Source organism: Micromys minutus (assembly GCF_963924665.1).
Source record: "Micromys minutus genome assembly, chromosome: 4".
Classification (NCBI taxonomy): Eukaryota; Metazoa; Chordata; class Mammalia; order Rodentia; family Muridae; genus Micromys; species Micromys minutus.
Window position 1 is genome coordinate 32,746,421 of NC_137973.1, and position 27,974 is coordinate 32,774,394.

At 40.0% G+C, this 27,974-nt stretch overlaps 1 protein-coding gene across 1 annotated transcript; it reads left to right on the forward strand.

The window, feature by feature from the left end:
- The first annotated feature begins 6,155 nt into the window (after positions 1-6,155).
- Positions 6,156-27,922, forward strand: SEC22B (SEC22 homolog B, vesicle trafficking protein). Its single transcript, XM_080915533.1, has 5 exons — positions 6,156-6,338; positions 11,690-11,799; positions 17,602-17,762; positions 19,545-19,691; positions 25,956-27,922. The coding sequence occupies exons 1-5, from the start codon at positions 6,264-6,266 to the stop codon at positions 26,108-26,110; spliced, it is 648 nt and encodes a 215-aa protein (XP_080771659.1). The 5' UTR covers positions 6,156-6,263; the 3' UTR covers positions 26,111-27,922.
- The last annotated feature ends 52 nt before the right edge of the window (positions 27,923-27,974 follow it).

Consider the following 27,974-nt stretch of genomic DNA (forward strand, 5'->3'; position numbering starts at 1 on the left):
CAACAACAACAAAACTAAATCCAAAACACAATTTGTTAATTCTAGACAATTTTTTTAGCCTTTATGGCAATAAAAGTAGATCCCAACAAAAATATATATCATATCTACAAGGAACATACAAATCATAATTTTCTGTAAAATGATACACACAGAATGAGGAGACCAGTAAAATAGACATTGGAAGGCTGCAGGTGAAGGTGCTGCCAACAAGCCTAATGACTGCAGTTTGGTCCCTGGGACCCAGAGTGAACTGAGAGAGCTCCCACTGTCACCTGACTTCCACAAGTGCACTGGGATATTTGAGAGCACACACACAAACACAGTGAATAAATATAATTTTAAATGACTTCTTTTATTTTTTGAGGTTATAATATGTCATTTTTCAACTTCCCATTTCTTTCTCCAAATCTCTCATATACCCCATCTTGCTCTCTTTCAAGTTCACAGATTCCTTTATCATTGTTGTTACACACACACATACATCCTGCTCAGTCTGTATCATGCTACTTGTGTGTGTGTGTGTGTGTGTGTGTGTGTGTGTGTGGTATGTGTGTGTGTATATATGATTTTTAAAATTTCAAAAGATAGGCATTGGATCATATAGCATGCACCCCAAAAAGAGTACAGTGATAAAACTTCCCAGCTAAAGGCTGTCAGAGAAGAAACAGCTGACCCAGATGAGATCACCAATGACAATACAGAAGGCCAAGGTAGGCAAAGGGACCAAGATCACTTCTACCTCCCAGAAGGGCTTCGGTCCTCCTGTGGGTTCTGTTGTACCTGCTCACTGAGAATCCAGTGACATGCTTATTAGTTCCGTGTAGTAAGCAGCCTGTCATTCTGTCTGGGGAAAGCCTGTTGGTCTTGTTTGTTTGTTTATTTGTTTGTCTTCAGAAAAAGGGGTAAGCCTGCCTATTTGGTGGGGATGAAATATTAGCAATACCTTTGGGCTAATACAGATCTAAATTTATTTTCCCCTGCTTAGTTTGACATGTACTGAAAGTGGTATCGATCTGGGCATGGTAGCACACACCTGTTACACCAGCACTTGGGAGGCTGAGGCAAGAAAGTGTTGATGTCAAGACTAGCTTGGGCTACATAGGGAGATGCTTTGTATAAAGCAATCAAGCAAGCAAAGAGGCAAGCAGTCGATCGATCGATCGATCAATCGATCAATTCTTTTTATAAAGTAGTATCAATACTTCTCAGACTAACTTGTTTATTTATTTATCAATTTAAAAACAGAAAGCATCACCATGCTTTAATCACCTAATATTCTAACTCAAAACAGTCATTTTAATATCTGCAAGAACTGATAAGACAACACAAACAGATCTTGTAACCTGCTTTTGAAAATGTGCATGGGTATTTTGCCTGCATGTATGTCTGGGCATCATGTCTGTTCATGGTGCCTTTGGAGACTGGATCTTCTCTGCAAGAGCAGCTGGTGTCCTTAACCTCTAAGCTATCTCTCTGGGAATTGGGTTCTAAAATTGGGATTTGGATTATGGCTGTCTAAGGGCTTTAAAGAAGCTCTCCATAGAGAACAGCTCATAGACCTTTGTATCTGGCTGTTAAGCTTGTAAAAACAGAGGACCACACTCCCTAATGACCATGAGAGAAAAAAAAGGGAGTATGGCTGAAAGATACAACCTCAAGTTATTAAAAAGCAATCACTCAGAAGTAATTCAGTAATTTCAGCAACACTGAACCACTAGATGAGTAAAGATAGTTGAATAAAACAATCAGGAGCTGAAAACTGGGACACAGGAAGGCGGGCATCCAATGGAGCTACGGAGTCAATAGTAGTTCAGATGAAGAACTCGGGGCTTTGAGAAGCCACCAAGTCCACTGAGATCAGGAAAGCAAGCAGAGACTCAGGCCTAAGGACAGAAGGACAGGTATTTGGGGGAAACCACCATCCAATTCCTTTATTAATTCAGACTGGAAAGCAATGGGATTGGTTGACTAGGGGTGGGTCTGTGGTCTTAGGAGAGACAGGGCTTGATAGAATATGACCCCTATCACAAGCATCGTGACTTGTTTTTTCTTCTACATAAACCCAATGTCTGTTGCTCACAGTAATTGAGCAGTAAATATTTACCTGTCACTAGTTGGAAGCATGAAAGAAACAGATGAAGAATACGTTTTTGTTTACTATGAATTGGGCTGTATAGAGCCAGTGAAATTTTTTTTCAGTCTTTGAGACATATCAATCATTCATCCATATTATAAACACTGAGACAGTGGTAGCTTTCAGATGCTGTGCCATAAGGGCTAACTAACACTTTCAATATCCTGTTTAGAGGCTTGTAATGCAGACGGTATGCCTGTCTTTTTAAGTTGAAGTTTAACCTTTCTTTGGGGTCTGCCAAAGGCTATCCATCTTTTTAGCCTCAAGAGATGAGTGGTCTGGCTCTGCTTTCTACCTTGTTTCCCCGACAAAGCAAAAAAACCAGATAGACACCACAGCTATCTTCTAGAAGGCAAAGGGCAGCTCTGCTGTGGTCCCATGTCTAACCCACAGTATTGAAAGCAGCAGTTATTTTAAACAGAGGCTCCCATCTGACTTCTTTCTTTGCCATTCAGCTCTTAATTTCCATGTCAGTGATGGAGGGAATGGTGTAAATGACATTGTAATAAGCTTTAGCCAGAGAAGACAGTTCAAAGTAGCCTATTCTTAATGACCTAGGTATAGACTGGTGTCACTGCAACCTCAACTCCAAGACATCAAGCACCCCCTGAAGCCTCCCACATACACCACACACCCATACACACACTCTACATACCCAGAGTCTGCAATGCCTGATGGTATGTCCAAAGGGTAAGCACAGGCCAAATATAATACGATATAATATAATGTAATATAATATAATGTAATATAATGTAATACAACACAATATAGCAGAGCTGACTGGCATGGAAAATGAAAATCAGAACAAAAGCTGACTTATGTGGGTCAGAATTAAATGTTCTTCTGAGGCTATATTTAGAAGTGGAGACTGAAGAGGGAGCCATGTATTAATCTGCAAGAAAGTGTTCCTTTATAAAAACATCATGATGATGCACTAGTGTATATGGGTGGATAACAGGCCGAGTAAGAAACACACAACGGTACTGCTCTCTCTGGTGGCATCTGCAAACATCTGTGCAAAGGTCACTGCTTTAATCAAGTCTTCTGCCATAGCAGCTTAATATACATTAATTTAATTTGGATATGTGCATTGTTCAATTGTTTGGTGTGTTTCAAGAATTTTCTGGCATGTCTAGCTTCGAGTCACTCCCCTGCCTCCCCTCACTCACACTGCCAAAGCTCTGGAATTGTACTCATTTCATAACATCGTGTGTTGTCAGGTTTTAGGCAGGTGAAGGATAAACATAAACGTTAGCAATATGAATATTCTCTCTCTCTCTTTCTTCTTTTTTTTTTTCATTCAATGTAAAATAGTCAAGGAGGACCTTTCCTGGACCTAGCACAGAGTTGGTCATCATTACATGATTGTGTGTTGCTCAAAGGGTCAAAGATTGAGAGCTCAAGATCACTAACAGATATGAACAGGATGGTGCACATCAAGTTGGAAGCAAGTGACTCAGATTCCAGAGTTCCTAAGGTCTGAGTATCTGATCAGATACTGCACTAGCTTTTCCGAGTTGCCCATTGAGCAACCTAAGAAGACCACACCCTCTCTTGGAATAACAGTTCCAGTGTCTGAGGGCACAAGAATCATGCTGTATGTTTAAAAGGAGTGCAAGTATGAATGCTCCAAGAAATGGTTGGCAGAGGGCTGGAGATGTAGCTCAGGGGATGAGTGTTTGCCTGGCTTGTATAAGGCCTGGGTTGGTTCCTCAGCACTTGGCATGGAGTGGGGATGGGATAGGACTTGACCTAATAAGGAAAATTTGTAACTAAAATTAACCCCAAGAAGCAAGAGAAGTGGGATTTATTATAAGGTAACAATGATAAATGTCAGGTGTTCATGAGAAGACCATAATTAAATCCACTGGGTTTTTTTTTTTTTTGTGCTACCATAAATTGTTTTAATTAAAAAAGCATTTAAAAGAAGCAATGGCATCTGAGAAACACTCAGGCAATGTGCACATAGGCCTTGGGGGAAAGCTGAGAGCATAAAGGAAAAGAAACCTGAGGTTCTCACTCCCAGGCAGCTTCTCTGAATGTGCCTTCTGCTGTATCCGCAGTCTTTTCCATCTGCAAATCATGACTCTAAGACTGAATTATCTAAGAATAATTATTCATAAATATTGCCTAGGCCGAAAGCATTGGCTAATTTCTGTTAGCTCATAAGTCAATCAACCCATTTATTCCATGCTAAGTCCTGCCATGTGGTTAGCTGTCTCTCCATCAGCATTGAGGCAAATCTCTTCCCTCACCTCAACTTATCTTAGAAGTCTCTCTCCCTGCTGCAACTCCTATTTCCTGCCTCAGCTAATATGCCAACAGCATTTTATGGACAGGTGATGCTTCCACAAGAGATTCTCTCTATATTCCATGTTTAGCTCTCTTCTGCTCCCCTGACCCACAGGGACATAGCCTTATTGTCAATATTTGTGTCATTATTTCCTATTGCTAGAAATGTTCTATTGGGATCAATGACAGTCATTTGAGACTGTGGTAGAAGGCATATCTTTGTTGAGTGGAAAAAAGAAATGAGAGAGCGGTATCTGTAGACTATTCTAAATGTATCATGATTCTGCCAGCTTAGGCATTATACACTCCAAAATTGCTTTCCACTTCACACTGGCTCGGGTTGCCATTTGCTAGGTATGAGCTGTGGCAAGCAAGGGAGGATGTGACTGTAAATACAAGGCCAGCATAGGTGAGTTCTAGGCCAACCGGAGCTGCACAGCAAGACACTGACTGGAGGGGGCATTATATATGAAAGAGGAGAGATAATATGAGAGAATTATTATCACACCAGTAGCTAGAGCTGAACCTGAGCTCAAAGCCTGCTCACATCACTTCTAGCTATGTGACCTTCTTGGAAAAAAGAAATCTCTGAAGTCTTCTCCAACTATAAAGTGAGGGCCTTCAACTAACAAATTTTACGAAGCTGCTTAGTCAAATATACAGATAATCATAAGGTACCAACTATGAGCATATATCAAAGAATAGTTATTCATAATGTAATAAGTATCGCTGTATAATTTCTTTCTTTCTTTTTTAAGTTTACAAAAACCCCTGTACCTCTATCTTCCCATTTCAATATTCATGAAAACCCTCTAGTGATCAAGAATATCCCTATCTCACTGATGAGGATGCCAAAGAACAGAAGGATGAGGTGACTGTCTAGAGGTTGCTTCAAAGGTTGGGAAAACCAAGTTCCTGGAAAGCCTGGTAAGATTGCCCTTTCTATATCACGACAAAGGCAACCAAGAACCTGGATGATCTATGTAATCCCAGAGTCCTGAACTTCTTCATTTATTCACACACACACACACACACACACACACACACACACACTTATAATGCTGATCTCTTTTTAAAAATTTCACGTGTTTGTGTGATTTACCTCCACTTCTATATGCATGAAGAGGCTGTAGTAGCCAGAAGAAGGTGTCAGATTCCCCAGGAACTGGAGTTATTGTTGGTTGTGAACCACAGGTGCTGAGTTGAATTCCCGTCCTCTGAAAGAATAGCTAGAGTTCTTGACCTCCAAGCCATCTCTCCAGCCCCTATTTGCTGATCTCTTACCACAAACTGTTTAAGAACTTTGTGACAGCATAAACACCCAGGCCAAAAACAAAAAACAAAACAACAACAACAACAAAAAAAAAAAACCACTCAAGAAAAAAAAAAAAAAAACTCTGCCGAGACATACCCAGATTATAAAATATTATACATAAAGTTTTCTGTAAAAAAAATTAAATTTGAAAATATATAGCTTTACAGTCGCTTCATACTCCATTCGGCTAAAGGTTCGCTCTCAGTCACTTTTCGAGCCCTTTTCAGCTTGAGTGCAAGTTATTTCAGAGATACCATTTAGTGAAAGAACAAAATTTCACAAACGTGAGCGGGACTTGGTCGGAGGAATGACTTCGGAACTAAAGTTCCGCTGGTTGTGGTTCTCGGTGGGAAACCAATTGGAAGGACCGGTAGTGAAAAGCTCTGAAGTCGTTTCCGGCCACCTCAGCGGGAAGCGGAGCCGCCAGCAGCTAGGTGTTGAGAACCTCAGCCGGAGGTGTAACTGGCCACCGCAGGAGAAGGGGCAGTGACTGAGGCGGCCGGGTCTTCGTAGCCAGGGAAGATGGTGCTGCTGACGATGATCGCCCGCGTGGCGGACGGGCTTCCGCTGGCCGCCTCGATGCAGGAGGACGAGCAGGTAAGCTGCTGCTGGAGCTCCGAGCCCGCTTGTTCCTTGGTCCAAGCTATGGATTCCTTCCTTGGACTAGTGAGAACCTGGCGACCTCACAGACACTCCTTCCCTCTCCCCTGGAGAGATCTTTTGCCATTTGCTAGTGGAGAGGCTACCTGTGAGAAGAAATCTTTGTCGAAGGAGTTAGTTTGGTGTTAACTGTTCCTCTTTACACAGACTCTGGAGAAAAGCGTGTCTTTGTCTAATTGTGGTCACCCTGTTTGTGAGGACTTTTTAGGGACCTTCTTAAAATTTAGGACTTTTATTTTTGGGTGCTGTTAAGGCTGCTGACTAATGCATCTGAGGAAGATCAAGCCCTCGTTTCTTCACCTCGTTTTCCTGTAGCTCTTGATCCTTGACCTAGCTTGATGACATATTTTGATAGTGGATGAGGTAATATTATCGCCACTTATAAAGTTGTCAAGGTTCAGTAAAGAGCCTACTTTCACGCTTATGCCTATTTTCACCTGCTCTAATAAAGTATATTATTTCAAATGAGCTCAAGAATATGATCTGAACAAAGGAGATGGGAGGAGGGGAGTCCTAGAGAACACTTACTTTGAAAAATAATTTTCCCATGAGGGGTAGGAGTGGGGTAGAGATGGGCAAAATCTGGTCAGGTGTTTGGAATTCTAATGGAAGAGAGGGACCAAAGTGGATTTGAAATGCTATTTAATACTAGTGGGCCCCTAGTCTCTGCTTTGAAATTTTTCTGAAACATTTGTGGATTCTTTCTTAATTTTAAACTTGGTATTTATTTGATATTGGTCTGTCAAAATGGGTTTGTTTCACTGATGAGAAGTTCTCCACAGAAATGTTTTTCTCTGATTGTGATTCCATCGTTTTTCCTTAGTAACTTTGATTTTAAATAATACGCCTTTGCGAACCTTTATTGTCTGCAGAAGCACCAGTCTTAGACTCTTTACCACCACAGTAGTAGACAAAGCATCATGGACAGCCTCATAGACACAGCACTGTCCTGGGTCTGCTGTGCAGTCTCTCTTAGGCCCTCATACCACCTGTGTTAGAGTGTGCGCTCTTACCGCCCTTCACAGAGGCTGTTAGGCTTACAGAGAATAGGCTGCTTGCTGAAAGTCACACGGCTAACAAGTCGGGTAATGGAATGTGTCCTGGGTTTTTGGCTGGTACTGGTGCTGATAGTTGCTTTGGGGGGTGGTCTGTTTTTGTTAGAGACTGTTCCCATTTGGGACGGGATGATACTTTGTTGGGAGAGACTGTCCTGTGACTTGTAGGATGTCTGTCCTTGGCCTCTACTTCCAGATGACTGTAGCACCAATTCCTGTTCTATTGTTCTAACAACTCCAACTACTTACAGACATAACCAGAAGTTCCTTTAGGGACAAAATCAGTCCTGATTGAGAATTGGCTAGTTACAGTAATCTTATTGTTTTGAAAAATCAGTATCAGTTGGGCTCTAGGCCAGAACCTTAGTTCTTAACCATTATTATGTACTGTCTTGTTTAAGACTTTTCAATCAGGCATTTACTTCTTACTGATGTAGAAGTAACTTTTAGAAAATAGGACAAGTTCTAGATAGCTAGAGCTTGCCTTGAACTTACCCCTCTTCCATAGCTGTTTGAATGCTAGAGTTTTACTACAATGATGTTTTTCCTTTGCAGTTCTTTTTATCCACCTCCCTGTTCCATCTCAGAAGTGTTATTGTATTTGCTTTAACTTTGCGCTAGTTCTGGAAGGGCAGTTTAGATTTGGAAAAGGTGCTACCAGGTAGATGATAGGGAGCTCCAGAAAAACAAGTGACTGCTGTGCAGTTGAGCCACCTCACACCCCTTATCATTTCAGGGTGGTTACTGCAACTGCCTATAGAGGAAAAGGGCTAGTTCTTGATTCTTGGTCCAACTGGCCTTTGACTGGCTGAGTTCATCGAGGATTTATTAATGATAAGACCTAGCTAAACATTCTTGGAACATGCTAGTGATCTTTGGCAATGCTGATGTGGGAAGTGGGAGATAATGGAAAGAGGACTCTGATGCACCTTCATGAGGTCATCGTCCATGGTGTCCACAATGGGTGGAACTTGACTGCCGTGCTCCAGTTATAAACCTCTCATCCCTGCCTGTTCAGTAGGCCTGGTATACACACTGGTTTGTAAAACAAAACCAGAACTGAAACAGTCTTAGAAAGGTAAAAGGTGATATTTGGCCTAGTTGTCCACTAGGCCTAGGCAAGATGGGGTAAGTCCTGAGGTTCTGAGGAAATCACTGCCTTGTAGCTTTGTAATCCAGAGATGATCTTCGTGCTAGTGGATAATCTTGTTTGCCCCATGGCAGATCCAGCTGTTCTCACTCCCTTCATTGTTGGATTGCTAGCATCTTACACAGTTGACCAAGGTTTGCTCTCTACATGGAGTAGAAAGCGCAAGCAGAACATCTAGGTATTTTTAGTCTGGACTAACTGACTGTGAGCCCTTTGTGACTTTGACATTGAAAGCAAGCTATGTACATCTGTCTGTAAAGCACTGGTAAGGTTGTTTTTGTGGGATCTTCCTCAATTCTCACACAGCTCTGTTAGCTTTTCTGGTGAATACATGATTGACAAGACTTTGTTTAAAAGGTGGATCTACTATTGAAACAATTTTAATCGTGGAAGTTTAATGTCACAGTACTTAAAGCAGGGGCTATATGTGGTCAGATTATCTAGGTCAAATCCTAGCATTTCCCTTTCTAGCCCCATAGGGTCCTTGGCCAAATTTGGTTTCTAAAATTCAATATTGGCATAATAATTCTAATCACCTCCTAGAGTAATTATGATGATTTTGAGTTAAATTATGTAAAGTGTTCAGAATAGTCCCTGACAGAAAATTAGCATTAGGTTTGTTTATTTTTTGAAATGTTTTTCTAAATTCTGTCCTGTCTTTAAATTTACAAACCAGAATCGCATGTAGTACACTTTGTACAAAGATGCAATGCACAGGAATGGATGAATAGTTTTTATACTATATAGAATTAATACATGCTATTTAGAAAGTTTGGAGACTTATATAACCAAAAGTCCAAGATGCTAATGATGCTTATTTCCTATAAGTCTTTACTCAGGTATTCTCATATTCTTCACATCTTCTTCTCATCCTCCTCCATGTGTAATATTAATATGTTATACTGTAAGACTGACTTCATTTTTCCCCTTAATAGTTGTATGTGTTGAACATTGTCTCATACCATTAAATATTTTAATGGTTGCCTAATAGTCTATTATGTGAATATGCTAGAAAAGTCATTATTTAGTCAAGATGATTTTGTTCTTAGGAATGATAAGCCTGCTGAACCAACAATAGTGTTGGCTGTCATGCTATAATCTCTAGGTAGATTTGTCCCAGTGTGTGACATTACACTACCTTCGTTCTTTAGCACATTCTGAAACTGTAGCATGTTCCAACCATTCTATCTTATACTTGTATGACTTTTAGTTTTGTTCTCTCAGGCTGTGGTAATACTTATATTACACCTTATGAAGTTGGAAGGCTTGTGCTAATCTTTATTTGATTGGCAGGGTCGTGGTTTTGTTTTTGTTTGTTTGTGGATTATTTCCCCTGCCTCCCATCATTTTCTTCAGCTTTTCCTTTAAGGTAAGGTGTTCATCTGCTTTAAGCAATTGAAAACAATTGTTTTATTGATTTAGAAATGAAGATTGCACATAAGTATTTTTTCGGACCCCTAGATGATTCAGTGTGATGTTAGGGTTGACAGTCATATGTGTCGATCATGATTATCACTTTATAACATGTCCAGCATTAGCTGAGTGATGTGCTGTTGTGAGTTTTGATCACTTCATGCCATAGAATGGCATGTGAAGCAATCAGATTGACAAACACCATTCACGTATGGAAACAGGATATTGTGCATTGCTTCTTAGTGACTGAAAGCATGTGACAATATTTACAAACATTTACTACTGAAAAGTTGTGGATGAATGTGTACGTGCATGCCTACTGCTTAATATGATAATGTCAATATAATGCTGTTATGTGGTAGTAGTTATTATAAGGTGTGTTGAGTGGACTCTGCCTGACTCTTGGCTTATGTTATGCTTATTCATTTTTTCATTTTTTGGATTTCAGGTCATCATTTTTTGCATGTGTACCTTTGCAGATCTGCTATGTTCTGACTTTGTGCTATCAGCTCAGTAGTGTCCTGTCTGGAAGCTTAATATTTCATGGTGTGCTCCCTCAAAGTTAGACCCCAGACCCAGACTTGGGGAAAACTAATATAAGCACTCTTAATTCAGTGTTATGAGCTATCTGCCAAAGAAAGGCTAGTCTGTCTTACAAAATAAATAATTCTCTAAATGGAATAATTAGGGCTTTCTGTTACATGGCAGTGTGCATAAACGACGGTGTAGCTTATAAACAACAAAAGACACTGAGAAGTTCATGATGACAACGTTAGCAGATTTCGTGTCTGCTTCTCACTCATAGATAGCAACTCTCTGTAAGTCTTCGTGTGGTACAGGGGCCAATCTAGCTTTCTGGGATTTCATTCAGGGACATCAACCTCAACTATTAGCACTCCATCACCGTGACTGAGCATCTTCCAAAGGTCCTCTTCCTTCCATCAGCTTGGTGGTAAAATACCATCGGCTTACAGATCTTGGCAGTAGAGACCATCAGGCCATAGCTAGCAGGACGTCCTCCTCAGGAAGAGGGTGGATTAACAGTGTATTTGTTTCTCATTCTTCATGTACTGCCTTTCTCCTTTGAATCTAGTAGGTTAGTAAGGTATGATGTTTATCCCTTCAAAATGATGCGACTTCAGAGTACCCCTTCCTTTTCTTTGTAATAAATTGTCCAAAGAAATACTAACCATTTGAGTGTTATCCTTTTTGTACGTATCCCTCTTTACTCCAGCTTGCTGCCCACACTCGAGAACCAGATAGACTGATGTAATAAAGATAGGTGCCCTTTCTGCCAGGCTCGGTAGCAGTATTCATGGAATTTTCAAGCACAGTCATGCTCATACAGTTTTACTTAAATGTTCTTCCACTTGTGTGGAAGATTCTGTGATTCTTCTGCATTTAGAAAAATGATGAGATTCATCAGTCTTTGATTTGCAGAAGTTTCTCTGGAGTGTGCACAGGATAGTGTTACGAGATATCTAATAGTTAAAAGCACTGAGTGCCTTGGGCTTTCTTATTTGTTCTAAAAATAAAAATATTTATTTTTTTTATTGAAACGAAGGACCTTATTTACCTAATATTCTTGTGAGGTCATGATGCTTCTAACTGCTATGACTGTGTGTGTATGTATTAAATTTAATTTCTTCAATGACGTTATCTTCTTTCAGTCAGGCCGGGACCTTCAACAGTATCAGAGTCAGGCTAAGCAACTCTTTCGAAAGTTGAATGAACAGTCCCCCACGAGATGTACCTTGGAAGCAGGAGCCATGACTTTTCAGTGAGTATAGCTCTGATATTTTTTGTTTTTGCTCAAGTATGAAATACAGTTATATAATACTTTGTTAGAATATCACAGTAGAGGCTGGAAAGATGGCTCAGAGGTTAAGATCACTTACTCTTTTTATAGCAGACCCCACATATAGTGAACTACCATCATACAGTCAGTCACCTGTATTTCTAGCTTTAGGGCATCTGATGCCCTCTCATAGCTTCAAGGTTACCTCAACTCAAATACATACCCAACACACACACACACACACACACACACACACACACACACACACACACACACACACTCTGTTTTTAAATGTGCATTTAAAAATAAATAATTATACCTATATCTTTTAAATACTTAAATAATATTACTGTGTTGTTTCCTTTGTGCGATACTTTATGTGTGTGTGTGCACACAAGTGTGTTTGCATGTGTGCATGTGCCACCAGTGCCAGAAGACAACCTCAGGTGTCATTCTCAGACTCCATCTATCTTTCTATTTTTTTCTTTTCACAGTCACCTCTCTCACTGGCCTGGAACTCGAAAGTAGGCTAAGTTAGCTGGCGAGTGAGCCCCAGGGATCCCTGCCTGTCTCCTCTGAAGCTGGGGTTATAAATGTGTGTCATTACACCTGGAACTCTTAAAAAACACATTCTAGGGATTAAACTTGGGGCTTAATCCCTAGAAAACTACAAGCTTGCAAGGCATCTAGTTTATTGATTAAGCAGTCTCCCCAGCCCAGAATAGTAACGTTTCTTAAATGTAAATATAGCTTTAAAATTACAATTTGTTCATGGAAACATTTTTTTTCTGCCTCTATTTCTAGAAAACCAAAATCTTAATTTTTTTTTAAGTCAACAGGCTTACAGTAATTTAAATTGTTAACCTGTGCTCATTCTATATCTGTTGTGCTGTAATAGATAACTTCATGCTCTAGGAACATTTGGAGGCAGATACAAATAGGCTCTTTACTCCTGCTCAAAGGCTTACTAACAGTGATAACAGACCAATTCACATACCATCTCTAAGCTGTGGTTCTTCTCTTCAAAGGCTTTCTCAACAAGGATTATGAGGGGATATATGCATACTAAACATCTTGCTTTATACATTGAAAAGAGACAATAAATATTTTAAAACTGTAAGAGAATTGTGATGGTTTGTATATGCTTGGCCCAGGGAATGCCACCATAAGAGGGTGTGACCCTGTTGGAGTAGGTGTGTCACTGTGGGTGTGGGCTCTAAGACCCTCAACCTAGCTGCCTAGAATTCAGTCTTCTACTAGCAGCCTTCAGATAAAGGAGTAGAACTCTCAGCTCCTCCTGCACCATGCCTGCCTAGATGCTGCCATGCTCCCACCTTGATGATACTAGACTAAACCTGTAAGCCAGCCCCAATTAAATGTCCTTTGTAAGACTTGCCTTGGTCATGGTGTCTGTTCACAGTAGTAAAGCCCTAACTAAGACAAGAATTTTAAAGCGTATAAGTCAGTGGCTATAGAAGTGGTGGGTTTCTGTTTGTTTTTCATTACTGGGGATTGAACCCAGTGCCCTCATGCATGCTCAGCAGGTACCCTAGCATTGAATGTATCCCCAGCTACTCATGGACTGTGCACAAAGCTAAGAAAGGAAGGCACCATGTTACTTGTTGTGGTGCTGTACCAGAATACCTTCAGATGCAGATTTAGCGTGGAAGGGTTTATTTTTGTCCCATAGAAAGTACAGTCCATCACAGCAGGAAAGTCACAATGGGAAGGGCTGGAGGTAGCTGGTCCTATTGAATCTGTAGTAGGGAAGAGGAGAGGAACACTGCTGCTCAGCTCGCCTCATCAGTCCTGGATGTCAGTCCATGGAACACTGACATTTAGGGAGGTCTTCCATCTCAGTTAACTCAGTGCAGAAACTCCCTCAAAGATGTGGCCAGGGATTCTTCTGGGCAATTCTAGGGTACTGTCAAGTTGACAATCAATATTGACCATCACAGGAACTTTATTGGGCTTTTAATTATCTACAGATAATTGTTGTTAAATAATAACATGCCAAGTTGAATCTTTAAAAAACAGTAAAGGTTGAAAAGGAAAGATGTTATAGGAAGACCACAGCATAGGAGAACAGGATCAACTAAGTAATCTTTATGTGTCAGCAGCATGGTGATAAGGTCTGTTAGGACAAAGAGGAACTGGTTTCACTGAAAAGTGAGCAGCCTATAAGTACTGTAAAACAAAAGTACTTAAGCTTTTCAATAAGTATCCTTTAAAGAAAATGGTAGACACATTTTATAAGGTAGTTACATATTATCTAAGGCATGTTTTTTAGGTACTTTGATTTAACACTAAAAAACATAGCCATTTGGCCTTATAAGGTAGTGTGCACCTATAGTCTAAGCTATTCGGAAGGCTAAGGCAGGAGAGCCGCTTGAGCTCTTAAGTTGAGACCAGCCTAGAGAACTTAGCCAAAAGAATGCATATATATGTTTAGTTATATGACAGTTATCTCCATGTCCACAGGTTCTGCCCTTGTGGGAACCATGTCTGTAACCAAGAACCATGCATTGAGAGTATTTAAAAAAATAAAAAAGTATCTGTGTGAAACACATGTAGGGTTTGTGGAATTTTTTCTTTATCATTATTCCCTAAACAATATAACAGCTATTTATAAGGCATTTATATTCTATTAAGTATTTAAGATGACTCAAAGTCTACAAAAAGATTTGCATGGGTTTTATGCAAGTATTATTCTGATTTACATAAGAGACTTAGGCAATTTCAATTTTTAGTAACTGTGGGTATCCTGGAAGTGATCCACTGCAGATACTGTGGGAGGACTGTGTCTCCACAGTTAGAGAATAAGAGTCCTGGGAAGGAAGTTCCTCTTGATTCCTGCAGGACTTTTACAGTCTTCGGTTTTTCCTACTGAAGAGCTAGTAAAGGTTTGTTCTTTGCCAGACCTTGTGTTGCCTTCATGAATACCCATCCTTTCTAACTGGCCAGTATTCTTTCCAACAGAGGCACACATTCAGACAAGCACAGTGCTTTAGAGCTGGGTTTGTTAAACTTTCCCACTTTCTATACTTTCCTGTTCACAGGCTCATATATGGCCCTCAGTATATAAGTACATAAAATGGGTGTGAAACTAAACATTTATTAAACATCTATTTAAAAATTATTTTTAAATAATTATTTGGTATACAAATACATTTTCTGTTTAATTAAAACATAAGCAAATTTGCATGCTCATGAGATGAATGTTTTATTTTTATATAAAGGGTTAAGTCTGGACTGAATATTTGATTCTCTGGGGTGTAGAACATCTTCAGTATTTTTCAGAGTCTATCTTCATTTGATTTTATAATCTTCATTGGTGAGGACAGTGCTTTGCATAACTGTATAGTACAAAATGGCCGGAGTGTGGCTAAGGCCATTTCAGAAACTGGTAGAAATTGTTTAGATCTCAAGGCAGAATTCATTTAATGAAAATTGCAATAAAAATTGAATGCAACTCAAGTCAGCAACTCAAACGGTAAATTTTAATAATCAAACATACTACTAATAAAATGTATACTTCTTTGATAATTATGTAGTGGGGAATGATGCCAGGAAAGTGTCTTTGCTTTCTATTATCAAATCATTATTTTTTTCTTTAAGAGCAGAAAACTTGATATGTACCACATGGAAACATCTCATTCATGACACAGGGTGGGCTCAGGTCTGAGTGCAGGTGTTTAGGGCTTTTGCTAGCACATGGCTTGACATCCTGCGCAGGGCACAGTGCATGTGTGTTCAGAAAGCAGGTTGTGGTAAAGCACACTAGATCATGGAAAGCCTGGTGAGAAACACCTTGGGTTTATAGTTTTGCTCATTCAGTGACAACCTATGTTGCCAGATTTTCTGCAGTGCCCACATTCGGCTACACAGTGCTGTAGGGGGTCACAATCCTCAGGTTAAAACACATAAATGAAATACTTTGAAGAAAGCAATAAATTCCTATTTGGGTGTTTAAAGAAAGGGAATAGAAGAAAAAGGGACATAAAAGTTTCCTAGAAAAGAATTACAGAAGCTTGGACATATGAGAAGGAATGGAATTTCCTTGAGTGTATAAAAGCACCACAGTGAGAAAACAGCATAAGCAGGTGTGTGGGGCCTAGACTGCTAGAGACACTGCCATTTGACTATATGGTAAAATGTGGCATAGCATTTCATCTGAAAGGCTATAAATACTGTACCCGAATATGATTTTACTTTACTGATATTGTGTGTCCCTGTAGCCTTAAGTAGGGCAGTAAGTCCTGTTTACTTCTTCAGGAATGAGACCAGTGTTATAAATGACAGTGCAGATTAACATCAAGGAGATCCTTTAATCCAGATGCTCAAGTGGTAGCACAGCAGTGCTAAATGTTACTCTGTGCCTGGAAGAGTATGTAAGGCTTTAGAGTTTCCTTTGTGGGGCTCTAGGATGTCTCAGGAGTCAGGAATGGAAGACAGGAATGCGAGATCATATCAGACTGTCTGCTTTTAAGCCACCTAAGCCAAAGAACTTGTGATTTTATCCACTGTACATATAAGCTTTATTAGTATATGTGTTGCTGGAAGAATGAATACTGTGGCCAGCCTGGCGGTGGTGGCACACACCTTTAATCCCAGCACTCAGGAGGCAGAGGCACACTGATCTCTGAGTTTGAGGCCAGCCTGGTCTACAGAGAGAGTTCCAGGATAGTTAGGACCATACAGAGAAACCCTGTCTTGGAAAACAAAACAAAACAAACAAACAAAGCAACAAAAGAGTACTGTAGTTAAAAAGATTGAGAGACTCTTAGTAAATTTTCTTTTCTCCAAGAATATCCCTGTCACAAAGCCCTTTCCCAGAATGCTAAAGAGCTCATTGCCACAAAAAGGAGTCCCACAAAAAATTCTCTTAGTTAATGATTTCCAATTGATTAGAGTTATTCAAGCCAGAAATAAGCAACATGACTATTTTTGAAGTGGCTTTTTCTGTGCTAGTAAACATTTTCTCATTTAACTCCTAACTTTTTTTTCATAAACTTTTAGTTTTATTTTATGTTAGGGCTGGAAGGACTTTAATATCTGTTCATTAATATGTTTGTCATACAGGGTCAAAGGGTGGATGGTGTCTTGGCACCTGTAGCTTTCAAAAATGACCTCTTAGGTATTAATGTATATTGATTGAAACTGTATAATGAATAAATAATGCCTACACTTTTAAATATTCTATTTACTTTTATGTTTATGAGTGTTTGTGTGTGTGTGTGTGTGTGTGTGTGTGTGTGTGTACTATGTGCATGCCTGGTGCCCACAGTGGTCAGAAAAGGGGCTCAAGGGGGGCTGGAGAGATGTCTCAGCAGTTAAGATCACCGACTGCTCTTCCAGAGGTTCAAATCCCAGCAACCGCATGGTGGCTCACAACCATCTGTAATGAGATCTGATGCCCTCTTCTGGTGTGTCTGAAGACAGCCACAGTGTCTTATAAATAATAAAAAAAAGCATGTGTCATAACCACCCAACTTTAAAAAAAACAAAAATGAAAAGAAAAGGGGTTCAAATGGTGTGGGCTGGTGCTGGGGATGAACGCAGACCCTCTGCATGAACAAGAGGGGTTGCTTAGTGCTAAGTTGTCCTTGTATATGTTTAACAGTGGGAAGATGGTTGCTTTCTTAGTTCTAACAGTTTGTGATCTGAAATGAACATTTTGTCTTAGGTGGAATATTTTCCGAAGTTGCTGTAGCACTGAAAATCAGCTTCGACCTGGAGCACTATCACTTCATAAATAACCTTGTCTTGCCTTTTTCCCTCCAGCTACATTATTGAGCAGGGGGTGTGTTACTTGGTTTTGTGTGAAGCTGCCTTCCCTAAGAAGCTGGCCTTTGCCTACCTAGAAGACCTGCACTCAGAATTTGATGAACAGCATGGGAAGAAGGTGCCCACCGTGTCTCGGCCCTATTCCTTCATTGAGTTTGGTAAGACTAGACCCTGCAAGGACTAGCACTATGGAGAAACTTTTTGATACATTGCTTATAATATTGACATGTTTCCCCCTGGAGTTTGCCTAGGAAGGTTTGATTTGTTCCCCTCTCCAAATTTACCTTTTTCTTTTTCTTTTTGAATAGAGAAGGCTTCCTTCTTACCAGTAAATTCGTCCAGTCTTGTTTTTTTCCATATAGAACCTTTTGGGGTCTAGTTTGATTCCTTATTAGGGTTATTCGTAGTTACATGAAGTCTACTTGATTATCTTATACCTGAGTTCTATTCTCTAATCTGTAGACTCTCACAATAAGACTAATTTTATGGAAATCAGAATTTGGAAATCAGAAAAAATGATGATTGTTTCTTTCAGTAGAATAAGAACCTCTAATTTAAAAAAGATACGATATTTGAAAACCCTCTTTGCTACATTCAGAAGTAGCAAGTGCAGGTGTCTGTGTATTTGCACAAGAATTATGGGAAGGTCAGTGCCAGTCAGACCTCTAAAAGATTGTGCTGTTAGTAGTTCAGAGGAAATGGCCCATGTGCGGTAAGCATCAAGAGCGAGAACAAGTAGTGTCAAAATATATTGCATGAAATCATTAGTCAAAAGAAAAACATTTTTATGCCTTAGAATTTGTAAACTTTTCAAATTTGTTATGATGCATACCTTGCTTTATCATAATAGAGAAAAATTGACCAAATACTAATTTATATAATATATAGTTTTTTTAATGTTATTTTTCTGGATAATTAGTTTAGTAAATCCAAGTGACTAATAAGACACATGTATCAAGGTCACAAAGGAAATAGATGGCTCACCCAAATTAGTTTCAGGGGAGTAAAGATGGGCATGGACTATAAAATAATACCAGGTATGGGACTTGAACTATAAGCAGTTACCACACTCAGGCTGGAGATGTAAAGGGAGGGCTCCATTTCTGAATAGAAGAGGAATATTTAGGGGGAAGGCCAACTTGAGAGGGGCAGAAGCCTTAGTTGGGATACTGCTAGTCCCCTTCGAGTGCTCAGGAAAGTGGGAGTGGGTGTAAATACCCTAAGGGCACTGCCTGCTTCCTCCTGTTGCTGGACTTGCTGCATGGCCAGAACCTGACTAGAACCAGGAGGGTCGGGAACCCACTATGTGCTCCATCCAGGTCACCTTCCCAGAGCGCAGGGGGATGGAGTAGGGGTTGAAAGCCAAGTCAAAGGTATCAGGACACATAGCAGTAGATTGTTTTGGCAAAGGTTGAAAATATTTTTATAGTAGGTCATTCCTACAGTTCAGAGAAATCACATGTGTAGGCTACAGATGAATGAGGCTGCAGCTCTATATTGGTATTTTTGGAAGCTTCCTATCACATTTGAGGTTGAAGCATGAGGTGAATTTGGAAAGTAGGCTGCTGGTCAATCACTAACTCTTTTACTAATACCAGCATTATTTTAAGGGTTGCATAGAACTAAGTAATAAAACCCAAAGGGTCCACTGAATACAGGTTGAAATCTTTCTGTTTTCAGGAAAGGTTTACAAGAATGGGTCTGGTTATCTCTAAAAATTCTGATCGTAAATGCTTTAGACTCAAAGATGTTCAAGGGACAGTTCTCCTAAATGGTCATCTTAACATTTTACAAATGAAGAGGTCAGAGCCAACAGCAGTCAGATGTAGGAGTAAACTCAAGACCGAGACAGTGGTTGATTAGGAATAAACTCAAGTTCTGATTATCTTTAGTGACTTGAGGAACAGAAAAGTGGTAATGCTTACCTATCCTCACTCTAGACACCTTCATTCAGAAAACCAAGAAACTCTACATTGATAGCCGTGCTCGGAGAAATCTAGGCTCCATCAACACTGAACTGCAAGACGTGCAGAGGATCATGGTGGCCAATATTGAAGAAGTCTTACAGCGGGGAGAAGCACTCTCAGGTATCTGAAAACATCCGAGATAAGCTTGTCAGAGTCTAGTGGTACTCTCAAGAATTAATTACACAGCAAAGCTCCCAGTGTGATGGGGGTTTGTGCCTTGTATGATTAGTCTTTGTGCACTAGAACAGTGTAAAGGTCTCACCCAGAAGCGGGAATTTCTAAGAATTTACAAACCTAAGCACATTGAATACAAAACATTTGTACAAGCTAAATAAATGAAAAAGAAGACTGAGAGGCTGTTGCTAAGAGTTTCTTGCTAGCTGTCTCTTTGGGAGGTATTACTGCTGCTAGGTCAGGGGTATAAAATGCCATTTTCATCAAGACATCCTCTTTTGAGAAACATTTAAATCTGAGGCTATGAAGAAAGATATAGTCTGCTCTCAGCTTCCTTCCTTTCTTCCTCCCTTCCTTCCTTCCCCCCTTCCTTCCTTCCCCCCTTCCTTTCTCCCTTCCTTCCTTCCCCCTTCCTTCCTTCCTTCCCCCTTCCTTCCTTTCTTCCTTCCTTCCTCCCTTCCTTCCCCCTTCCTTCCTTCCTTCCCCCTTCCTTCCCCCTTCCTTTCTTCCTTTCTTCCTTCCTTCCTTCCTTCCTTCCTTCCTTCCTTCCTTCCTTCCTTCCTTCCTTCAGTCAGTGTCTGTTATATGAAAGGTGTGGTGCTCTACACATGGAAAATGAGATATGTCATTCTCCCAAGTTTGCAGGCACTGTGTCTCAGCTGGATCAGCGTCCTTGCTGTTGTTATTATTATTATTATTATTATTATTATTATTATTATTATTATTATTATTATTACTCTATTTTTAAAAGATATTTCTCTGAATCACAGTGTTGCACTTTTTAAAAAAGATTTATTTAGTTTTTAAGATTTATTATAAATACAGCATTTTGTCTATGTGTTATGCCTGCAGGCCAGAAGAGGGCATCAGATCTCATTACAGATGGTTGTGAGCCACCATGTGGTTATGAAATGAACTCAGGGCCTCTGGAAGAACAGCCAGTTCTCTTAACTATTGAGCCTCTCCTTGTCATTCTTCCCCCTGTCCCCATTTTGACTTTCTTTACTTCTTAATATTGCTATTTTTCACAAACCTATTTGCTCCATTTTTTGGTTGTTCTGTTTTGTTGTTTTTTTTATTGGATATTTTCTTTATTTACTAATTGTTATTCTTAATAGAATCTGACTAGGTATTACCTGTTCTTTTGGAAATTGAAGACAACTTCCCTGGTCCTTGTAGGTCAGGTCACACTGGTCTCCTACCTTGGACTCTTAAAATACGTCAGTATACAATATTTAGCCTACTGTGTAGTATGTTTGTTTATTTCTATGTATGTATTTTTATGTATACACATGAACGTGGATGGGAGGTCAGCTCTCAGTGCTGTTCCTCAGATGTCATTCACCTTGGTGTTCTGAGGCAGTCTGTCCCGACCTGTGGTTTTCAGTTATGCTAGGCTGGCAGACCCTGGGATCTACGTATATTTGACTCCTGGTGTTGTAGTTTTAAGCGTATTCCTCCCCACCCTTCAGACTTTGTTATGTCAGTTCTGGGGACTTACTCAGGTCTTCAAGCTTGCCCTGGCAAACACTTACTGTCTGAGCTGTCTCCTTGGCCCTTGGTTTTATTATGTGTGTGTATGTAATTATGTCTGCACACTTGATATTGATATATATGGAAGGCAGGAGGCGACCTCAAGTATTGATACTCGTCTTCATAATTGAGACTCCATGGAGTTTATATGTTACTCTGTTTGAATTCAAATAGTGTCTCACTTTGTAGCCCTGACTAGCCTGGAACTCACTGTATAGATCAGCCAGGCCTTAAACTGACAGAAATCTACTTGCTTTACCTTCCTAATTCTGGTACTAAAGTCATGTGCTACCACCACAAGACAGTGTTTCTTGTCTTTTCCTATGCCAAGCTAGCTGGCCTGTGAGCTTCTGAACATTCTCATGTCTTCTTTCCTCACACTTTGGAGCTACAGCATTTGGCTTTAAGTGAATTCTGGGGATCTGAACTAAGGTCTTCATGCCTGTGTGGCAAGTGTTTTATCCATGAGCCTTCTCCCTAGCCTGTATCAAATACCTGTAAAAATGTACTTGTTACTAATGCGTCTTATATGTATGCTTTCTATAAATCTATATTTGGCATCAATATTTAAATATATTTTTGGCTTTGTTTTATGTTTTTGAGATGGTATTTTAACACTTTATATTCATTTATTTAATTATATACCCATGAGTGTTTTGTCTGCACATATGTATGTGCACCACATGTGTGCATGCATGTACACTCACAGAGATCAGGACATCAGATCCCCTAGAACTGGAATTATGAATAGTTGGGTGCTGGGGATTGAACCTATGTCCTTTTCAAGAGCGGCACATGCTTCTTAACTACTGAACTATCCAGGCCCTTGAAACAGGGTCTTACTGTGTATCTCTGACTTGCCTGGAACCATTTTAAGGGAGTTTGCCTTTATTGTGCACTGCAGAATCTAACCTTTATGACAGTAGCTCTCAGTTACCACAGCTTCATATTCTTTAAACATCAAATTTTGTGTGTACATTACTATTGTAATAGACTTAAGAGTTTCTACTTGAAATAAAGTAGACTAACAAAAAAACTGTTCTTAAACCCCAAATTTATATCTCTCCATTTATCCACAAGGTAAGAGTTCTCTTGCAGAGCTCATTGCTGCAGAGCTGGCAGGTTCACTGGTTGACAGGGTATGCACTTCTGCCTTGAAGTAGATTCTCCTGCTTGGGGAATGAAGAAGCATCCGAGGGACTCATTAAATAGAGAGCGAGGGACTCAGCATCTTGAATGCTTTCTTTTTGTAGACGATCTACTGTGGGTGTTTTCTGTCTCTGTTGTATTAGTTACGTTTCTCCTAGCTGTGACCAAGCACTTGACAACACAGCTTGAGGAGGAAGGGTTTGGTGGGCTTCACAGTTTGGGGGATATAGTTAATCATGGCGGACTCGGGGTTAGGGAGTGTACAGCTGGGGTTCTTTCCCTCCTCACTTACCAGTCTAGTTAGAGTGGCAGACCTGAAGTACAGCAAGGACTAACAGCTTGGGGCCTGTCAGAACCCACTTTCTAAGGCTAGGTCTCATTTCTAATTTCACTTCCAAACTGTAACACTTACTTAGTCTTCATCTGAAATAGCAGACAGACCAGTTTTACACACATTTCTTTTATTGGCATTCTTTTGTTGGTAACATTTGTGATCTGAAACCTTTTCCAGATGTGGCTCAGCAAATGCCCTGCTAGTATCAGCAGAATCCATTGGTCCCTGGAGCCAATTAAAAAAAAAAAAAAAAAAGAGCTGTAGTAATCTATGTAGAAGGAGCAAAAACAACGTGGACCGGAAATGGTTTCTGAGAGAAGTCATTTAAAGTAAGGGAAAACGTATCTGAATAAAATATATTTCAGGGCAGTAAAAATATTAGCATCTTTGAACAGTGTTTTCTTCTTTTGTAACATTGATCTCAACTTGGTTCTCTTTCTAAATGCTTGTTATATAGCTCATCCACTTTGCATATAATGGACATTCTTATGCATTTCAGCAAGTTTAAATTACCTTTTTCTTATTGCCTAATAAGTGATGGGTTGTGTTTCTTTGTTCAAAGGTGTTACTTCTACGGAACTGCAAGTTCCACAAAGACCAGAATCATGGGTGCTTTGATTCTCACTGTCCTCTGGCACATTTTATGGTCCTGTTGTGTTGTAGAATCAGCCACATGACTCTTAAGGAGAATGTTGATTTTATACACCATGTGTTTCAAACGGTTCCTATACAGAAGGATTCTCTTACATATTACTATTTTATCTTGAGAGTGGCGGTACAGCCATACTCTGGCAGGAGGATTGCAAGTCAGGGCTAACCTTAGCTGCATAACAGTACCCTACCCCCACCCTACTCCCCGGCCTTTAGCAAACAAATCATGACTTAGTCTATATTGCCTTGTGATTGTTGCTTTGCCCATTTATTCTCAACAAATGTAGAGTCATTCAGCATTGTTTTTAGCAGAGTTTTAGTTTAATAAGAAATGGTTTTGATCAAACTTGAGAAAAGACAAATAAAGATTCCCCAGGAGAGAAAAGAAAGTATGCACTGGAGATTTAGATTCGGGCTTCTCAAATGAATGGGTCATGGCAAATGTTTATTGAGCACTGACTGTATGCCCTGTTGTATGTACTCAGGATACATCAGTAAACACATTAGTTAAAAACCCCCGTCCAGCTGGACATTATTATGTTAAACAAAATGAGCTAGACTCAGAAAGACAAACACTGAATATTTGCTTTAATATGTGTCGAGAAAACAGCACCCCTGAATGGGGCTGCAAAAACCCCGGGAGAAATGTGAACAGATGGGGAGAGGGGGAAGAAGTTAATGGGAGTCTGGGATGGCAAAAAGGAAAGGTCACTAACGAGGGACTGGGCGGTGAGGACGGGGGTGGGGGGGGGAGTTTAAATATAGATAGTATAATGATACGCGTATCTAAAGGGATAATTTCATTCATTACTTCGTATAATGTCAAAAATCAAAGTAAAATGGTAGAAAAAGATCCTGAACAGTTGACATAGCTTCTGGTAGGAGGCCCAGAGAGACAGCTTGAGCATCATCATGGTGATTTCTCTTCTCAAACACATGCTTTTGTGATTCCTTGGATCAGTTGCTAACTTAGTAACTGTGGCACTTACGTTAAGTAATACCATATTTCTCAATCAAAACCGGTCTGTTGAGTAATTCTAAATATTCCAAAGCTATTGCATATAGCTTTTGCTTCCCCGCCTTAACTCCAGGAACAGCCACACTACCAGGCCCCACCCAACTTCCTTTGAATCCACGTCTAAAAGACACACAGTTGTTCAATTTCACCTTGCCCTTTTGGCACAATTATTGGGCACTTCATCTCCTGCCTGGAAAAGCTTGCCCTTATCAATATTCTTATCTCTGCATCTCTCCACTTGCCCTTTACTTGCTCAGTTACATCTAGCTCCAGCTAAACATCGATGACCATCTGCCTGTAGGAGTGGCCTCATACTCCACTTGAGACCTCACATGGCTGGTCAACTTTTGTCTATCAGAAGCATGGTGTACTGTCCTGCTTGCTTTACCAACTGGGGAACAGGACTGTAGCATCAGAATTATCCCTACACAGAATTATCTGTTTGTTTGTTTGTTTGTTTTTTCTTTACTTTGAGAGGTTTCATTACACAGCAGTGGCTGGCCTTAGACTCCTGGGAATATAGAAGTATGCCATCTTTCACACACCACTTACAAAGCAATGTCCAAGGAGGAACAAACCAAGATTAGGAGCCAGACTTTGAAAACCTGGAAGCAGTGAAAAGTCAGAGTAGAATTCCTTGTTGTCAGTCAGAGCATTTGTTTTCATGGTTAAGTCACGTGAGTGACAATGTATCACAAATGTTGGGGCAGTCTAGGTGGAAATGCTAAGGCTTAACCTACTAGGCATTTGTGAGGTTGAGGGTTTTATAGCACTTGTCACTATGTTTTAATCACAGTTCAACTTTTGTATGTGAATTGAAATGCTGTATCTAATAGCTTTCATTTTGTAACAATCTCTACTCTGTGAAGAATCTTGGAATTAGCAATCACCATGGGAGTACAGCTTAGTACTCGGTGTCTGATTAATTGGAGGTTTTTGGTTCTCCTAGTCCCCTTACACGTGATTTAGACAAGTTAGCATGTGAATATGATAATTCAGGATAGAGAGATGGTTCATAGGTTAAGAGTGCTTGCTGCTCTTGCAAAGGACCCAAATTTGTTTACCAGCACCTACATTTGGTGGCTCACAGTTGTTTGTAACTTTAACACAAGATCCAAGGCCCTCCTCTCACTTGCAGGGCATCACGTGTACATGTGTGTACACATACATACACATATAAATAAAAATAAGCAAATCTTTAAAAACAGTAGAACACAAAACAATTATCAGGTAATGCTAAGCATTCAGCTCTGCATGCCTAGCATGTTCTAGGTCCTCAGCTGCACCAAAATAACGGGAGAAGGGAATATCTGCTACTACTAACCAGGTGTTTGTCATATGCTGAAACCATCACTCTAAAGCAGTGTGCCTACTCAGATTTTGGTAATACAGTTACTATTTTATGTTCAACAATTTAAACTCTATGGCTTGTTTATTCCGCCAGTCATTTTTGTTATTTTTATGCCTTAATGTTTTGATAAACTGCTTCAGGTCTAATTAATGTTTTCCCCTTTTCTCTTTTCAGCGTTGGATTCAAAGGCTAACAATTTGTCCAGTCTATCTAAGAAATACCGCCAGGATGCAAAATACCTGAACATGCGCTCCACTTACGCCAAGCTTGCAGCCGTGGCTGTATTTTTCATCATGCTGATAGTGTATGTGCGGTTTTGGTGGCTGTGAGATATGAACCTAGTCGCTAGTAAGGGAGAACCTAGAACCCAGCAGGTGTATGTTTTCAGGAATCTGAGCTCACAGGGCTGTGCATTAGAATCCAAGTGGAACTTCTGCCTCTCAAGACCTTGCAAGAAAAGACCTGTCCTGAAAATGAAAGATGGCGCCTCGTTTAAGGAAGCTTGACCCATGTGCAAGTCTCTGTGGGGCAGAGACTTTCTCTGGGTGCTAAGCCATATGCATTAGGGAACAGTAGGTTGTCTGTTTTGTTTCTTTCCCTCCCAGCACCTTTGTGAGACAGCAGAACTGGGGCATTCTCTTTGATGGAGCCATCAGTGAGAGTTAAGGTAACCAACCCATTCTAGCAGCATCCAAAATTCTGTCAAAGAAGGCGGCTCTTTGGGGAGTCTTAACGTTAATTGACATTCCTTTGTTGGTAATATGTGTGATTGACTTTCAAGTAAGACTCAAAGTATGTGAAGGTTAATTGCTGTGATGCACAGGTCCTATGTGTTGGCCACTGTAGGAAGTTAACTTTTGTTGTTTTCCTTTTATATTTTGCTTATTGCACAGTTGCTTTGGAATTAAATCGATTATATTAATATGCCTTGAAATTATATAGTATTGCTTGACTAAAAGGATGAATTTTTCTGTCATTTACTCTTTGTTATTTGCTTTTCTTTTAGTTTTTTGTTTTGGTGAGACTGGGTCTCTCTAGCCTCAATTGTCCTGGAACTCGTGTCGACCAGGCTGGCCTTGAAATTACGGAGATCCATTTTCCACTTTATTTACTCTTTAACTCTCTTGGGACATTATTATTTGGGGCATTTGGTCTCTGTAGAGTCAGTGTGGCGCAGGGTAGTCAAAGGCCTGCTTTAGAAGAAAGGCCCAGCTTAGCACTCCAGCTCTGCCCTGCCCCTCCCCCCTGTCTGTGCTTTCCAATTCTTGGCTTAAATTCATGATCTCTTGTCCCGTAAATAGCCTATCAAGATATTCACAAATTGCAAATATGATGTCCTCAGCAGTGTAGTGGTTAGATTTATTATCTCTGCAGATCAGCTATTCAAACACAGATCTCACACACCTTATGGAGAACGTCTCTGAGAGCCAGCCCCCATTCCTCTTTGAGCTGTGTAAATTCTGCAGGATGTTTTAGAGACAGATGAGACTCACGGACAGTATGACTTCTGTAACCAATGAGAGTACATCAGACTTTCCCCTTATTTGCTCAGGGATAATGGAGATTTCACCTTTCATCTTCTGAGGTAGAATTTTTATAATTGGGAAGAATAGGCCTTTTGAGTATTATTCCAAGGGGCTACAATATAACCTATAAGTCCTGCACATACTGCAAACATTTCTTTAAATTGTACTGGAAAATGAGCCAACTTCTTATTTCTTAACTTCTTTGGAAAGACTTTGGTAAGCAGTTTTATAACCTTAGGGATCATCACTGCTGCCCTATTCCTGGTGGAAGATAACAGTCTCACTTCCTTAAGAGAAGCCTAGTAGGGATGCTTACTGGATTCCTAATTATTCCTAATAATACAGAACCAGAATAAATGTTCTTCTATTATGAACGTAAATCTGCCAGTTAGAGTTTTGTGCATGAAATACAAAATTATTTTTTATAGCGAATAAGTGCTTTTAAGTCTTTAAAAGGCTTACCCCCTAAATAATGATATTGGCAATAAAAACCTCTGGAAGACTGAAAACCCTAAGTAGTCGCACCATAGTGCTTGGTACTTCTAAGAATGGAGGTGGCAGCTCACTGTTGGGAGTTGCATGCTTCAGCTTAACGGTCATCGATGAAATAAACATTTGTAGAATGTTACCCTCAGTGTGAAGTTTTGTGGTCGGGTTAACCTTCATC